Raw genomic sequence first — 15,927 nt, 5'->3', positions numbered from 1 at the left:
TATATGTGTGTGTGTGTGTGTATGTATTTTCCTGTTGAATTTGGAAGATCCACTAAACTCTGAGGCTGAAGCTGTGCGGGAACACCCCAGCTCCTTGTTTGAACCCCCCCCCCCAGGCACACACACAACAAAGATTTTGCTGTTTTACGGCTCCCTCCGCCCGGGTACTGTTCTAAGCGCAGACTCAACAACCGGATCGGAGGACTGAAGATTCCTTATCTTCTCTCCGTCTCCCCCCACCTCTAAAATAATTTGCAAGGATGTCTTTTAACCACCGAGGGAGCGCCTCCTTCCTTCTCAACAAGCCACAATAGCTTGGGGGAAAGCACCCCCCCTTCACTTTGTCTTTACTGCATTCCGAAGTCACTCCGATTTCTCGGAGAGGGACAGTCCCGACTGACTTAAAGGCGTTGTTTTCGAGATCTGGGGCTTGAGGGTCTTGGTGGAATACGGAGTGTAAGGACATTCCCGCCCCTCCCCATCCTAGCCAGGCGATCCCGGAGCCACTTGGGCCGCCGGCACCATGTCTAAGGTGGCGACTCCGTCCGGATCCGCACCTGGAGCCGGGGCGTCGGCGTCGTCGGCGCCCGGCTCGGAAAGTTGCGCGGCGGGTGTGGCCGAAGACCTCTCCAAGGTGTCGGACGAGGAGCTGCTGAAGTGGACCAAGGAGGAGCTGATCCGGAGCCTGCGCAAGGCGGAGTCGGAGAAAATGAGCGCCATGCTAGACCACAGCAATCTCATCCGCGAGGTCAACCGGCGCCTGCAGCTCCACCTGGGCGAGATCCGGGGACTCAAGGTACACACCTGGGAGAGAGGTGATGGAGAGGGCAGGCCAGGGAGGGAGTAGTCTCATTTCTGCTGGGTGTCAGAGACGCAGGATGTTTCTGGCTTCCCAGCTCTAGGAATGAATCACAGCTAGGGAGAGAGATCTGGTTGGCCACGGGGAGAATATCCTGGATGCAGTTCCCTCCAAGAATTTTTAAAAACGTAGGAGCTAGCCGACCTGACTTGGGAAAGTGCGTGACCAGAAGGAGGAGGATTATCAGGAAGAACGGACGAAATTTAAAGAATATTTAGTTCAATATGTTGAGTTAAATTAACTGGAAAAGCTTGCAAATACCAGGCAGGCCTAGGATTTAAATATGTAATGGGATGAATTAATATGTTTAATGCTGAATTGGAAAGAAAGAAAGGTGTTAAGTGATGAAGTTAAATTTATAAGAATATTGGTTTTGGAAAACCGTTAAAATGATATACACTGAAATTCAACCAGGGGAATGCGAGGAAGTCACTTAACAGTGTTACTAAGTTTGGTTTCAATACGGTTGAGATTCATGTTTGTTTGTTTAGTTATTGATTTTTTTTGGAAAATCAATAAAACTTTTTGGGGAAAAAAGAATTTTAAAAAATGTCTTCAGGTGTAGAATCCAAATGGCATCCATCTCTCTCACTTGCTTCCCACTGGGAAGTTCTTCTCTTGAATTACTGAACAGCTGCTGGGAGACTTTCCACCCGGGAGATTCATCTGTCTCCCATTCTGTCGTCTCCAAAATCTGCCAGCTGAGATTGGTTCGCCTCATGGTAGTGTCGCCTTTGCCTCTTTGCCGTGAAAACAATGTTTCCTTGGTCTTAGATGCCAGCCGTCCCTCTCCAAAAAGAAACAAACAGTTATTGCTTTGATTGCTAGGACTCACAGAATCATAGCATTGGAAGGGACCCAAGGGTCATCTAGTCCAACCCCGTGCAATTCAGGAATGCTGCCCACAAGCTGTCCGTGGGTGGGTTTGAACCTTCTGGTTAAGAGCCAGGCACGCTGACCCATTGCGCCACAGAGGTACCTCAGTCCCAGAGCATGTGGAGTAAGCTTAATGTGTGACCTTTGAGCATGTGCAGAGTGCAGTCAGCACTGAGTGATGGGTTAGGGACAGCTTAAGGTCACCCAAGTGAGGTTTGTGGCTGAAGTAGGGATTTGAACGCTGGTCACCTAGGTCCTAGTCCATGACTCTAACCACTATGCAACCCTGCCTCCCAATGCTTGTTGGAGAATGTCCCTTGGAGAATGTTCAAAGGTCAGGAGGTGATGGTCAAATAGACCTAATGGACGCCTCATTTCTTCTTCCTCTTCCCCCACTCCAAAGGTGCCATTTCCTCCAGCCATTGTGGAAGATGCAACTTCCTGGCCATCTTCTGGCCTTCAAAAACTGATTTTGGCATATCCCCTGTAAATGTGTTGCACATAGATTATGATTTTGGGGCATTATGAGTAGACTTGGGCGCTGCCTCCATTTAACAGATCCTTGCCCCCCACCTGGAAAGTCTTATCAGATGTCCAGTTGGTTCCTGGTTAAATTGGAAAGAGACTCTGTGAGTAGAGTCGGGTGTGTGTGTGTGTGCTCTGAGTCTTTTGATATTGTTGCTTCATGGTTCGGACCCACAGCCTTGAGCCCCTGGGAGAATAAGGAGAGCCCTGCTGGCTCAGACTGGAGGTTATAAATCAGGCTTCCTCAACCTTGGCCCTCCAGATGTTTTGAGGAAGAATGGACAAAATTTAATAACTATTTAGTTAAATTTGTTAATTGGAAATAGCTTGCAGGAAACAGATTGGCTTAGGAATTTGTATAAGTTAAGTGATGTTTAATATGCTTAATTTTGAATTGTAAGATATAAGGATGTTAAATGATTAAATTAAGTTTATAAGAACCTGGAAAACCATTAAAAGGATATGCATTGAAATTCAACCAAGGGGAAGCGAGGAAGTCGCTTAACAATGTTAATAAGTGTAATTTTAATAAGGTTATGATTTATGTTTGTGTGTGTGTTTGTTTGTTTATTTATAATTGTGTGAAAATCAATTAAAAAAGAGAAAGACTACAATTCCCATCATCCCTGACCACTGGTCCTGCTAGCTAGGGATCATGGGAGTTGTAGGCCAAAAAACATCTGGAGGGCCGAGGTTGAAGAAGCCTGTTATAGATAATAGAATCCTGGAGTTGGAGGAATCCTGGGGGTCATCTAGCTCAACCACCTGCAATGCGGGAATATTCAGCTGTCCCATATCAGAATCGAACCTGCAACCTTGGCGTTAACAGCAGCATGCTCTAAATGAGCTATCCAGGTCCATTTTCTCCTGCATCCTGTTTCTGACAACAGCCAACCAAATGTCTCTGGGCAACCAGAAGGCAGGGCATGAAGGCAGTAGCCCTGTTCTGGCGTTGCTCCCCAGCAAATCAGTGTTTGGTGGTATAATGCCTGGAGGCTCTGTTGAGCTGTCCTATGCACCAGAGACAAACATTTTCAGAGTGCTTATCCCTTCCTAGCCAAATCAGCATTATCCATGCACAAGAGAGAGGGGTTGGCAGGCCTGGGGTGACCCCAGGGTTTGCAGAATTGCCCCCCCTAAAAAAACTTGGGGGGGGGGGAAATCTGTTTTAGAAACCGCCTCATTGGACTGAGTATGCCCACTGAATGCTGAGCATCTGAATGCTCAGATAGGAAGTGGAATGGAGTGTCTTGCAAAAGGGCATGGCTGGCTGCTTGGAGCACTGAACGGGAGTATTCCACGCTGCGCCATTTTGTTGCAGGTCCCATTTGTCATGACTAAGCGTTACTTTTTTGCCAGAGCAAGGGCTTTACAGTGGTACCTCAGGTTACATACGCTTCAGGTTACATGCGCTTCAGGTTACAGACTCCGCTAACCCAGAAATAGTACCTCGGGTTAAGAACTTTGCTTCAGGATGAGAACAGAAATCGTGCTCTGGCGGCGTGGCAGCAGCGGGAGGCCCCATTAGCTAAAGTGGTGCTTCAGGTTAAGAACAGTTTCAGGTTAAGTACGGACCTTTGGAATGAATTAAGTACTTAACCTGAGGTACCACTGTACTATTAGGAACTTTTTTTCCATCTGGGGAGAAAATCCACTTTGGAATCCATTATCGGAATCCTTAATGCACAGTGGATTTTTTGCAGGAGATGATGTCTGAGTAGGAGCCTGAACATTGTGTCTGCTTAAGGAGCTTCTGCCTGCAAGAATTTCTCCACTGTAGAATTTGCATTGCCATCTGATCTTCTTTTTTCATAATTAAGACATGTGTCCTCCTTTGCCTATTCCACCCTGGAGGAAAGATGCTCTGTCGGAATCGGGTGTTCGTTGGCTGGCACAGGGGAGGTGGGAGTATGAGGGGCACTTGGCAAGACTGATACTAGACGGCTGAAAATTATTGGTGCCAAACCAGGGAAATCTGTGGCAACTGGGAATATGCCACTCCTGAGATGTTGCTCTGGCTTCGTTTATTACTTACCACCCTGCTCTTCCTCTAAGAAACTTCTCTGTCTGCCCCTTGCATCAGTCTCTGACATTTCCGATCCAAAAAATGTATGGAGGGGGAAAAAACCTCCTAGCCTGGCATTCTGAAGAGCCAACGGCCTGAGTCTGTATAGAGCATCTTTCTACTTTTACGTGGTCCAGGTTAGATGCATGGGACTAGACCTGCTTAGCCCCAGCAGCTGAAATGAGGCAGTGCAGTGCAGTGGTTCGATTCAGGTGTCAGACAAAGCTGGGAACCCCAGATTTGAATCCTGCTTCAGCTGTGAAGCTCATGGGGTTAACTTGGGCCAGTCATTTTCTGAGTTGTTGTGAGGCTAAAGGAGGGGATTTTGTGTGTGTGTGGAGAACTATACGATGTCTTGATCTTTTGGGGGAAAGGGTTGAATTGAATTTTATTATTACGGTCACAGACCAGTTCTGGCTCACTTTCAATATCAGTAAAATCATAAAACACAACAGGAATACGTTGAATTGCAATTAGGTATAACAGAGACAATTCAGATACAGCGGCAGTTAAAAATATATATTAACTCTTGATCCCTAAAATATAACCTAAAATTGTCATTTAAAACCTTAATCATTTTGGTAGTACAGCTTGTTCCCTAAGTTTTATGGCAGTCGCACAGAATTTGGCCACCCTTAGCGTGATCTCTAGATCCTTGTCCTCTACCAGGAGTTTTAGATATTGAAGTTTGGACCCATTTGGAGGGGGGAAAGGGTTAATAAACGTGATGGTGATGACAACGACAACAAGTACCTCCTATTTCTGCACTGTTTGAGCAACATCCACCCCTCCCTGTGGTCCTCTCCAGTTTATGGTCCCCCAATACTTCCTTTCCATCCTATGGCGTTTAAGTCATGATTGAGTGGAGATAGCTCAGTCGGTAGCGCATAAGACCCTTAATCTCATGGTCGTGGGTTTGAGCCCTACTTTGGGCAAACGATTCCTGTATTGCAGAGGGTGGGACTAGATGACCCTCGGGGTCCCTTCCAACTCTACAATTCTATGATTGCCCTTAAAAGGTAAAGGGAGCCCTGACCGTGAGGTCCAGTCGTGGCCGACTCTGGGGTTGCGGCACTTACCTCGCTTCATTGGCCGGGGGAGCCGGCATACAGCTTCTGGGTCATGTGGCCAGCATGACTAAGCCGCTTCTGGCGAACCAGATCAGCTCATGGAAACACCGTTTACCTTCCTGCCGGAACAGTACCTATTTATCTACTTGCACTGGTGTGCTTTCGAACTGCTAGGTTGGCAGGAGCAGGGACCGAGCAACGGGAGCTCACCCCGTTGTGGGGATTCGAACTGCCGACCTTCTGATCGGTAAGTCCTAGGCTCTGTGGTTTAATCCACAGCGCCACAATTGCCCTTACATCCCACCTTTTCCTCCAGGAAGATCCAAGGTGCCGTACATGGTTTTCTCCCATCTCATTTAAATGCCACAACAGCCCTGCGAGGTGGGGTCACCTGAGAGGCAGTGCCTGTCCCAAGGTCACGCAGTGAGCTTCATGGCTGAGTGGGGATTCGAACCCTGCTCTTAACAGCACCTGCGTGGATCCAGGAAAGGAACTGTGGTCCGCAAAGAGACAGCTTCTCCCCATTTAAATAGTTCCTCCTCAGGGTCAGGGGTTTGAGCCCCACATTGGGCAAAAGATTCCTGCTTTGCAGGGGGTTGGAATAGATGACCCTTGTCATCCCTCCCAGATCTCCAGCTCTTTGATTCCCATGTTGGTGGTTGTGAAAGAGACACCTACACACCACCAGCTTTTTGTAAAGCTCCCCTGTGTGACCACCTAGAGAGAATTCTTGTGCGTTCTAGGCGATCAGGAGAGCACACGCCCAACTTGGATGTGTAGACTTTAAGACATGGGTAGGCAAACTAAGGCCCGGGGCCAGATCCGGCCCAATTGCCTTCTAAATCCGGCCCGCGAACGGTCCGGGAATCAGTGTGTTTTTACATGAGTAGAATGTGTCCTTTTATTTAAAATGCATCTCTGGGTTATTTGTGGGGCACAGGAATTTGTTCATTCCCCCCCCCCAAAATATAGTCCGGCCCCCCCACATGGTCTGAGGGACAGTGGACTGGTCCCCTGCTGAAAAAGTTTGCTGACCCCTGCTTTAAGAAGACTTTGCAAAAAGAAAAGAAAAAGTTTGCCGCTTGCCTCATTGGCTTTTTGTTGTTGTTGTTTAGTCGTTTAGTCGTGTCCGACTCTTCGGGACCCCATGGACCAGAGCACACCAGGCACTTCTGTCTTCCACTGCCTCCTGCAGTTTGGTCAAACTCATGCTGGTAGCTTCGAGAACATTGTTCAACCATCTCGCCCTCTGTCATCCCCTTCTCCTTGTGCCCTCCATCTTTCCCAACATCAGGGTCTTTTCCAGGGAGTCTTCTCTTCTCATGAAGTAGCCAAAGTATTGGAGCCTCAGCTTCAGGATCTATCCTTCCAGTGAGCACTCAGGGCTGATTTCCTTCAGAATGGATAGGTCTGATCCTCTTGCAGTCCATGGGACTCTCAAGAGTCTCCTCCAGCACAATAATTCAAAAGCATCAATTCTTCAGCGATCAGCCTTCTTTATGGTCCAGCTCTCACTTCCATACATCACTACTGGGAAAACCATAGCTTTCACTATACGGACCTTTGTTGGCAAGGTGATGTCTCTGCTCTTTAAGATGCTGTCTAGGTTTGTCATTGCTTTTCTCCCATTGGCTTTTAGCGTGCCACAACTCATATCCTTTAACGGGCTTTTACAAGATATTTTGTCCTGATCGCCCTGCTATAGCCCTCTGATGCAGTTCCAGCGGTTCCCCTTCCTTGTTGCTTCTTGCCTAGTCCGATCCAGCTTCACACCACATCTGTTTATATTAGTTCCTTCTGGTGGGTTGTGCATGTGCGACAAAAGAAAGGAAGAAAAGTCATCTTGATTGCTTTGCAAATGGTTAGTGGATTGCTGAGTTAATGGGCCGTACGGATTATTATGTGTGCTGTACCCTAATGCAGTCCCCACTTGTCAAGAGAGGCAGAGGCGAAGAAACTATGGAAAGGAAGGTGGAAAAAATATATCTTCATCCTCCTCCCTCCCCTAAAAAGCTCTTTCCGGGTGGTTATATTTAGTGACATCCCCGGCTGACTATTGATCCAGCCGGCGGAGGAGGGATATAAAACTTTGAAATGATGCACTCAATTGACCTGGTGACAAGCAGGGCAGCTGGGAAGAGGAAGGGCGAACAAGGAACGGCTGCCGTTCGCATTTGGGTCATTTCTGGAGACCGAGGAAGCTGCCTGATACCAAGTCAGGCGAATGGCGCATCTGAGCTCAGGAGTGCCTACACTGGTTGGCAGCAGCTCTCCAGAGTTTCAGGACTAGGGGTCCTTCCTAGTCCTTTCTGGAGATACCCTGATATTGAACCTCTGATGCTCTGCATGCAAGATGCTCCTCTGTAGGCTATTTTTTTCACCTGTAAAGGGGGAAATTTGGAGAATCTCTTGGAGTGAAAAAAGCAGCTCGCGGAGGGCAGTTTTGAACGGGAAAATTTCCGAAGGGTTAAGTAGTCCATCTTCTGGATCACAGCAGGGGAGGAAAATGTTACATTCCCCCCTCCACACCGGCTATGATCCTGATAATTCTTTCCCCTTACAATGATCCTGGTAATTATTAACCCCTTGATGTGCTCCTGGGGACACGGGTGGCGCTGTGGGCCTAGGACTTGCCAATCAGAAGGTCGGCGGTTCTAATTCCCGCGACGGGGTGAGCTCCTGTTGCTCGGTCCCTGCTCCTGCCAACCTAGCAGTTCAAAAGCACATCAAAGTGCAAGTAGATAAATAGGTACCGCTCTGGCGGGAAGGTAAACGGCGTTTCCATGCGCTGCTCTGGTTCTCCAGAAGTGGCTTAGTCATGCTGACCACATGACCCGGAAGCTGTATGCCGGCTCCCTTGGCCAATAAAGCGAGATGAGCGCCACAACCCCAGAGTCGGTCACTACTGGACCTCACGGTCAGGGGTCCCTTTACCTGATGTGCTCCTGATTTTTATGGGCTTCCCTCCTGTTGATGCCATTTTAAAAGACCTTCACAGAAAAGGCTAAGGCAGTGGTCAGCATTTTTTTAGCCGCAGGCCGGTCTACTATCCCTCAGACCTTGGTGGCAGGAGAAGCAGCACGGGGGGGGGGAAGCTGGAAGAAGAGGCAAGGGGGGAAAGCAATCCTCACCCCCAGCCACTGTGCTTATGTTCCCTGGGGCTGCCACCACCACCACCGCTGCTGCTGTTTCTTGTGGTTAGGCAGAGCGAGCTCGTCTGCTTCGCTCTCTGGCCCACAGGAACATCAGGGCGGTGTTTGGGGGCGGGGAAAGATGAGCGGCGCAAAAGGGCTGGCTCCGGAGAGGGGCTGCTTAAAATGGCGCTCAGCCAGCTCAGCCCAGTCCCCTTCCTCCTCTAGGCAGGGCGAGGAGAAGATAGGAGGAGGGAGGGAGGAGGCGCCACCATTGTGTGTGTGATGAAGAGGGGGGGAAATGGAATGGCGCCAGGGGGGAAATGGCGCAGCCCGAGCAAACAGAATCCCCACGCCGATCCATGGACAGTCCGGGGCCAGATCCTGAAGGCAATTGGGCCTGATCCGACCCTCAGACCTTAGTTTGCTGACCCCGGGCTAAGGCATATTTTTAAAATAAGTTTTGTATTAATTTTCAACATACAGTGGTACCTCGGCTTACATACGCTTCAGGTTACAGACTCTGCTAACCCAGAAATAGTACCTCGGGTTAAGAACTTTGCTTCGGGATAAGAACAGAAATCGTGGGAGGCAGCGGGAGGCACCATTAGCTAAAGTGGTGCTTCAGGTTAAGAACAGTTTCATGTTAAGAACGGACCTCCGGAATGAATTATGTGCTTAGCCTGAGGTACCACTGTATCATTTCCAACAATAATTAAACATACTTTAACTTCTTATACAATTTTTTTCTGAGTTGCATCAATCACATCTGAAAATTTTCCAATCTAATTACTTAATTTACATTTCTTATTTTCACTATTACATTTAAATCTCATATCTCTCTTCTTTGCAATATTTCATATATTTCTCCTTACAAAACTTCTTGTAGTCCTACTAGCGTAATTTGTCGATTACAATTGCTCTTCAAATAGTTCGTATATTTCTTCCAATCTTCTGTAAATCTCTGGTCCCACAGGTTTCAAATCCTTCCTGTCATTTTATCCAATTCTGCGTAGTCCATTAATTTTATCTGCCATTCTTCTTTCTTCGGTATTTCTTCTTGCTTCCATTTCTGAGCCAACAATACTCTTACCGCTGTGGCCTAAGGTATATTTAACACCACTAACACCAAGGTTCAGTACCCGTATTGGACAACTGCATATTCCTGTATTGCAGGAGATTGGAGTAGATGAACCTCAGAGTCCCTTTGAAGGAATGGGTTTCTGTGCAGTCAGTTTAAAACTGACTTGAACCTCGCCCCCCTCTGCATTGCTCCCGGACGGGAGGGAAGGAAGTCAAATGACACCGAGGGTTGGTTCCAAGAAAGAGTTTATTCTGCTCTCCGGATAGCAGAAGGCACTTGCGTGGTCAGTCCCCACAAGTCCAAAGAAATGAGAAATTTCATGCAGTATATATATCCTCCAGACACCCTCTCCCCCTTCCCCAGAAATCCAACCACGTCAGCCTATGTACGCAGGTTGACATCACATATGTTCCTGCTCTGGTATTCTTAACCATAAAAGGGTATTCCTTCCTGTACTTCTGACCATAAAAGGATCTTCCTGTTCCTACTCTTATGTTGGAGCAAGAGGTCATCATCTCCGAGAACACACTCTGGCGCTGTTCCCAGACTGGGTCTGTGCGTTTTTGTGGTCAGGACGTAAGATAAGGCACAGACGTGTCTTCTCTGTTCTACTGGTACAGTCAAGGCTTTGCTTGCCGTCACAAACTGATAAAGGAGAGGGCTCTGAGCATTTGTTTATACATCTGAGCCTTTTGGCTCAAGAGCTCAAGTTTATGCATTTTAGAAATGCTAAGAAGAAAAGGGGGGGGGGGTTCAAGTCAGTTTTAAACTGACTGCACAGAAACCCATTCCTTCACTTTCTGTGATTCTTCTTTTGCTGCAAGTCTTGGCCGCACTGTTGTGCAGACAGGAACTGTATTCTAACCCCACTTTCCTGGGAGTAAACTTAATTGAATTCAATAGGGATTAGAGATGAGAGCTAATTTTGTGCTGAAAGTCATGCTCCCAGCTCCCTGTAGTCCACCGATTTCAATAGATCTACCTTTGAGTATAACTTGGTGGGATACTAAGAAGTTAAGCCAGGCTTTCTTGTACAGTAGTTTGCAAATTCTGCTTGGTTTTTTCCCTCCTCACTGGAGTCTTGAAAGGTTTTGATAGAAGAGGGGGGAAAGAGGGATTAGCCTCAATTCCTACCTCTGGCTCTCCTGATATTGTTCTTTATCCTAGAGAAAAAAGGTAGGTAGCATAAGATTTATTTAACTCTGTAGCTGGAAGACAGGCTAAATCTGTTCCTCTACCCATTTTACAAGGAAGATAGAAAAGCTTCATAGATTTTTCTTCCTAAGGGTGGACTGTTGAGTTAAGCTCGCGTTTTATCACCCACTGATTATTCTTCCTGGAATTCTTTCTACAAAAGGATAGTCACTGGTATTTTTTTTTTATATATAAACCTTGACTGTACTGAGTTTGTGTTTGCCCAAAATATATTTCTGCAATAAAGGCCAATGGTCTGCAACTTGAGAGGAACCATAAAGATGGACTATCCTGACTTTTTCGTTTGTTTCAAAGATGCAGTAGAACTTCCTCTGGAGTGATTCTCACACAGGGGCAGCCCATTTTGCACTTTCAAGTGGCAAAACATCATTTGCAACAACCCTCTAAACATCACGAGGTTTTAAAAGAGTTATAAATTTACTTTTCGGTGGTTGATTGCAGTTTGTACAATTCAAGATGTACCGTATTTTTCCGTGTATAAGACGCTCCATGCATAAGACGACCCCTATTTTTTTTTAACCCCAAAATTAAGAAATAAAGCTGTTTAGCTTTTTGGGGGGTTGGGGTTAGTTTGTCCACCTAGAATCACAGAATCATAGAGTTGGAAGAGACCACAAGGGCCATTGAGTCCAACCCCCTGCCAAGCAGGAAACACCATCAGAGCACTCCTGACATATGGCTGTCAAGCCTCTGCTTAAAGACCTCCAAAGTAGGAGACTCCACCACACTCCTTGGCAGCAAATCCCACTGTCGAACAGCTCTTACTGTCAGGAAGTTCTTCCTAATGTTTAGGTGGAATCTTCTTTCTTGTAGTTTGGATCCATTGCTCCGTGTCCGCTTCTCTGGAGCAGCAGAAAACAACCTTTCTCCCTCCTCTGTGTGACATCCTTTTATATATTTGAACATGGCTATCATATCACCCCTTAACCTCCTCTTCTCTAGGCTAAACATGCCCAGCTCCCTTAGCCGTTCCTCATAAGGCATCGTTTCCAGGCCTTTGACCATTTTGGTTGCCCTCCTCTGGACACGTTCCAGTTTGTCAGTGTCCTCCTTGAACTGTGGTGCCCAGAACTGGACACAGTACTCCAGGTGAGGTCTGACCAGAGCAGTGGGGGGCTCCGTTTCTCCTCCCACTTTGCTGAAGGGGCGCTGTGAAGCTTTCCCTCTCTGTGCAGCGCCTCTCCAGCAAAGTGAAGTCAGAACAGCAAGAGGGATCGCTGCACACCTATCCCTCTCGCTCTCCTGGCTTCAGGGATAGCTGTGCAGCCTGCATTTGCTCCATAAGACGCACATACATTTCCCCTTATTTTTAGGAGGGGAAAAGTGTGTCTTATAGAGAGAAAAATATGGTACTTACCGTATTTTTTGCTATATGACTGCAGGCTGCACAGCTATCCCAGAAGCCAGAACAGCAAGAGGGATCGCTGCTTTCGCTGGTGCGTCTTATGGTCGGGTGCGTCTTATGGAGCGAAAAATACGGTACTTACAGATATCAAGGAAATAAACAACTATCTGACTTTTAGAAGACATCTAAAAGTCTTCTTGGGAAATGTCTAATGATAAAACAAATGTCTCATGTTTTACCATTTTCTATGTGTTGTAAGCTGCCCAGAGTAGCTGGGGAAACCCAGCTAGATGGGCGGGTAATCAATATTATTATAAATATGATGATGATGGTGATGATGATGAAGGTGCATCTGTATCAGCACGGCCGGATGCCTTCATCTGCCCCAGTTGCAACTAAACATGTCTCTCCTGTATCAAGTCTCTACAGCCACAGCAGGGCTGTAATTCTCCAACCGTTTGACATCACCCCTGAAGGCACACTCTTCCACTGTCTCCTGAGACAGATGGATGCCAACAGCAGCAACAGTTCAGGGTGTTGGACTAGATGATCCTTGGGGTCACTTCCATCTCTATGATTCTGTGTTGGGGGGAATGGCAGGTGGAAAAGTTTGTAATATTCTTCTGTGTTTAGCTTCAGCTTGTTTCCCGTGAGACACGGCTGTTGATCAGACGAGAGTCTTCCCCTTGCTAACCTATTGTTTTCTCTCTCTGCTTCTCTCTCTCTTTTGAAGGACATCAACCAGAAACTTCAGGAGGACAACCAGGAGCTGCGAGACCTTTGCTGCTTCTTGGACGATGACCGGCAGAAAGGCAAGAAGGTTTCCCGCGAGTGGCAGAGGCTTGGCCGGTACAGCGCGGGTGTCATGCACAAGGAAGTGTCCCTGTATCTTCAGAAGCTGAAGGAGCTGGAAGTTCGGCAGGAGGAGGTGGTGAAGGAGAACCTGGAGCTGAAGGAGCTCTGCGTCCTGCTGGACGAGGAGAAGGGTGGTGTTGCCGGTTGCCGAAACTCGATCGACAGCCAGGCCAGCCTCTGCCAGCTCAATGCCACGAGCGCCTTCATCAGGGACGTCGGAGACGGCAGCAGCACCTCTAGCACCGGCAGCACGGACAGCCCTGACCACCACAAGCACCACCCGAACTCGAGTCCCGAGCACCTCCAGAAGGCGAGGAGCGAGGGGAGTCCCGAGCACCAGAAACACCGCAGCGCCAGCCCCGAACACCTCCACAAACCCCGCGGCTCCGGCAGCCCCGATCACCAGAAGCACCTGAAAGGACCCAGCCCGGAGCATCACAAGACTCTCGGAAAGGGGTCCGTGGAGCAGCAGAAGCACAGCTGCAGCAGTCCGGAAACGCTGCCGAAGCACTTGTTGAGTGGCAGCCCCGAACACTTTCAGAAACACAGGGCCGGCAGCAGCCCGGAACACCAGAAGCACAGCGCTGGAGGCGGCAGCCCCGAACTTCTCCACAAACACGCTCTGAGCGGGAGCTCTGAGCACCTCCCGAAAGCGAGGGGGACCAGCCCCGAACATCTCAAGCAGCACTATGGCGGAAGCCCGGACCACCTCAAGCACTTGGGGGGCAGCAGCAGCAGAGAAGGCACCTTAAGGAGGCCAGTGACGGATGACCTCTCTCCCCATCACCGAGGCCTCTACAATGGGATGAACGGTGAGTCCATGTTATTTTATCTTATTGCAGTGATGATGTCGAAGGGGTCATCTTTCCTCTTTGCGTGTGTGCAAATGACGGAAGCGTCGAGGTGGGGAAAGGCGCCCATTTCTGTACGTACGTGATGGGAGGCTTCTTGCGCAGCGCGAAGCAGGAACCGCGCAGCCAAGGCTGCAGTCACCCCCGGTGATGATTCAGTGGCTAAGTACGGGCGAAGTTGATGGATGCCTTGCCGTAACGGGCTGCACAACAGTTGTATCTCCTGGGCTTTTGCGCAAAAGCATCTTGCCTGTACAAAGAGGCATTGAAATATGGGATTCCTCTAGGCTGCAGCTAATGTACTGTGAGCACGGCCCGAGTGCACGTAGGCTGGATACGGAACGGAGAGAATAGAATTGGGGAGAAACCTTCTTTTCATAAGGGTAGTGCCTGGGGATGGAGGGCATCTGTGTAGCTTTTAATTCATTACAGCTGCTGGCATAGGGTTGCTTCCAAAACATAGCGTCAAGGACTTCACTGAACCCGGCCTTTCCAAAGGCCAGTGCAAGAGTTTCCTTAGTGTTCATGAATTGCAATCTTCTTTGGAGTTTGCTTAGGGATGCGGGTGGCACTGTGGGTTAAACCACAGAACCTAGGACTTGCTGATCAGAAGGCCGGCGGTTTGAATCCCCGCGACGGGGTGAGCGTTGTTCGGTCCCTGCTCCTGCCAACCTAGCAGTTCGGAAGCACGTCAGAGTGCAAGTAGATAAATAGGTACCGCTCCAGCGGGAAGGTAAGCAGTGTTTCTGTGCGCTGCTCTGGTTCACCAGAAGCGGATTAGTCATGCTGGCCACATGACCCAGAAGTTGTACGCCGGCTCCCTCGGCCAATAAAGCGAGATGAGCACCGCAACCCCAGAGTTGTCCGCGACTGGACCTAATGGTCAGGGGTCCCTTTAACTCTTTACTTGGAGTTTGTGTGGCCTTTTCCGCTGATGAGCGAATCGCCCCTGATTGGCTTTTCTCCTGCTGCCATATCTTACCCAGTGAAGGAAGAATTTTAGAGCAGGGGGTAGACAGTGCATTGCCGTCCAGGTGTTGTTAGACTCCAACTCCCAAACCCCGCCAGCCAGCATGGTCAGTAGTCAGGAATAGGGATGGATGGATCTGTCAGTTTTGGTTCTCTGTCTATTTCTCTCTCTTTTTCTAATCTTCAATTCAGTTCTCCACAAGTCTGCAGCAATTTGTGTGTTGCTTTTAAAGTCTGAATGAAAATCCACCCGCATCTAAGTGCTAATTTCTCCTAATACACACATTGATGTATGCAATTTTGACCAAAGTATGTAATTTTTTTTGCAAACAATAACAATGCTTTTTTGTATGCCAATTTCACTAATATAGTCAGTTTGATCCACACACCCCCTCTAATATTTGCACTTTTGTAAACATTTTGTAAACAGGGACGCAGGTGGCACTGTGGTCTAAACCACAGAGCCTAGGGCTTGCCAATCAGAAGGTAGGCAGTTCGAATCCCCACAACGGGGTGAGCTCCTGTTGTTCGGTCCCTGCTCCTGCCCATCTAGCAGTTCAAAAACACGTCAAAGTGCAAGTAGATAAATAGGTACCACTCCAGTGGGAAGGTAAACGGCGTTTCCGTGCGCTGCTCTGGTTTCGCCAGAAGCGGCTTAGTCATGCTGGCCACATGATCCGGAAGCTGTCTGCAGACAAACGCCGGCTCCCTCGGCCTATAGAGTGAGATGAGCGCGCAACCCCAGAGTCGTCTGCAACTGGACCTAATGGTCAGGGGTACCTTTAGCTTTACCTTCAAACATTGGTTGGAGAATTGCATTACGAACTTCAGAGAAATGTGAATTTCAAAGGATAGCTGTGTTTCAACTCTAAGTGTTTTAGAAAGGGCAAATTAAGTAGGTTTGCCTGCAACGGTGAACTGAATCGAATTTCTCCCCCACCCCTGGTCAGGAATGATGAAAGCTGTCATCTAGCACCACCTAGAGGGCACCAAGTTGGGTATCTCTGCCATTAGAAGCATGGAATTCTCAAATTGAGCCACAATTCTGAATCCCAAAACAGTCCATGCACCGTAGCTTTGCC

At 48.3% G+C, this 15,927-nt stretch overlaps 1 protein-coding gene across 7 annotated transcripts in view; it reads left to right on the top strand.

Moving 5' to 3' along the window:
• Positions 1 to 210: 210 nt before the first annotated feature.
• The window catches only part of CCDC85A (coiled-coil domain containing 85A), a 156,760-nt gene continuing 141,043 nt past the window's right edge, over positions 211 to 15,927 (top strand). For all 7 annotated transcript variants that reach the window (XR_014218174.1, XM_082217726.1, XM_082217725.1 and 4 more), the window contains exons 1-2: positions 211 to 796; positions 12,904 to 13,837. Coding sequence is in view for 6 of the 7 variants with exons in the window: in XM_082217726.1 (XP_082073852.1) it covers positions 524 to 796; positions 12,904 to 13,837 (1,207 nt within the window). In the remaining variant the exon portion in view is untranslated. The remainder of the gene's footprint in view (positions 797 to 12,903; positions 13,838 to 15,927) is intronic.

The sequence above is a fragment of the Podarcis vaucheri genome (assembly GCF_965113315.1).
Source record: "Podarcis vaucheri genome assembly, chromosome: 3".
Lineage (NCBI taxonomy): Eukaryota > Metazoa > Chordata > Lepidosauria > Squamata > Lacertidae > Podarcis > Podarcis vaucheri.
The sequence above is the reverse complement of the archived record's forward strand: the minus strand, read 5'-3'. Positions and strand labels throughout refer to the sequence as shown.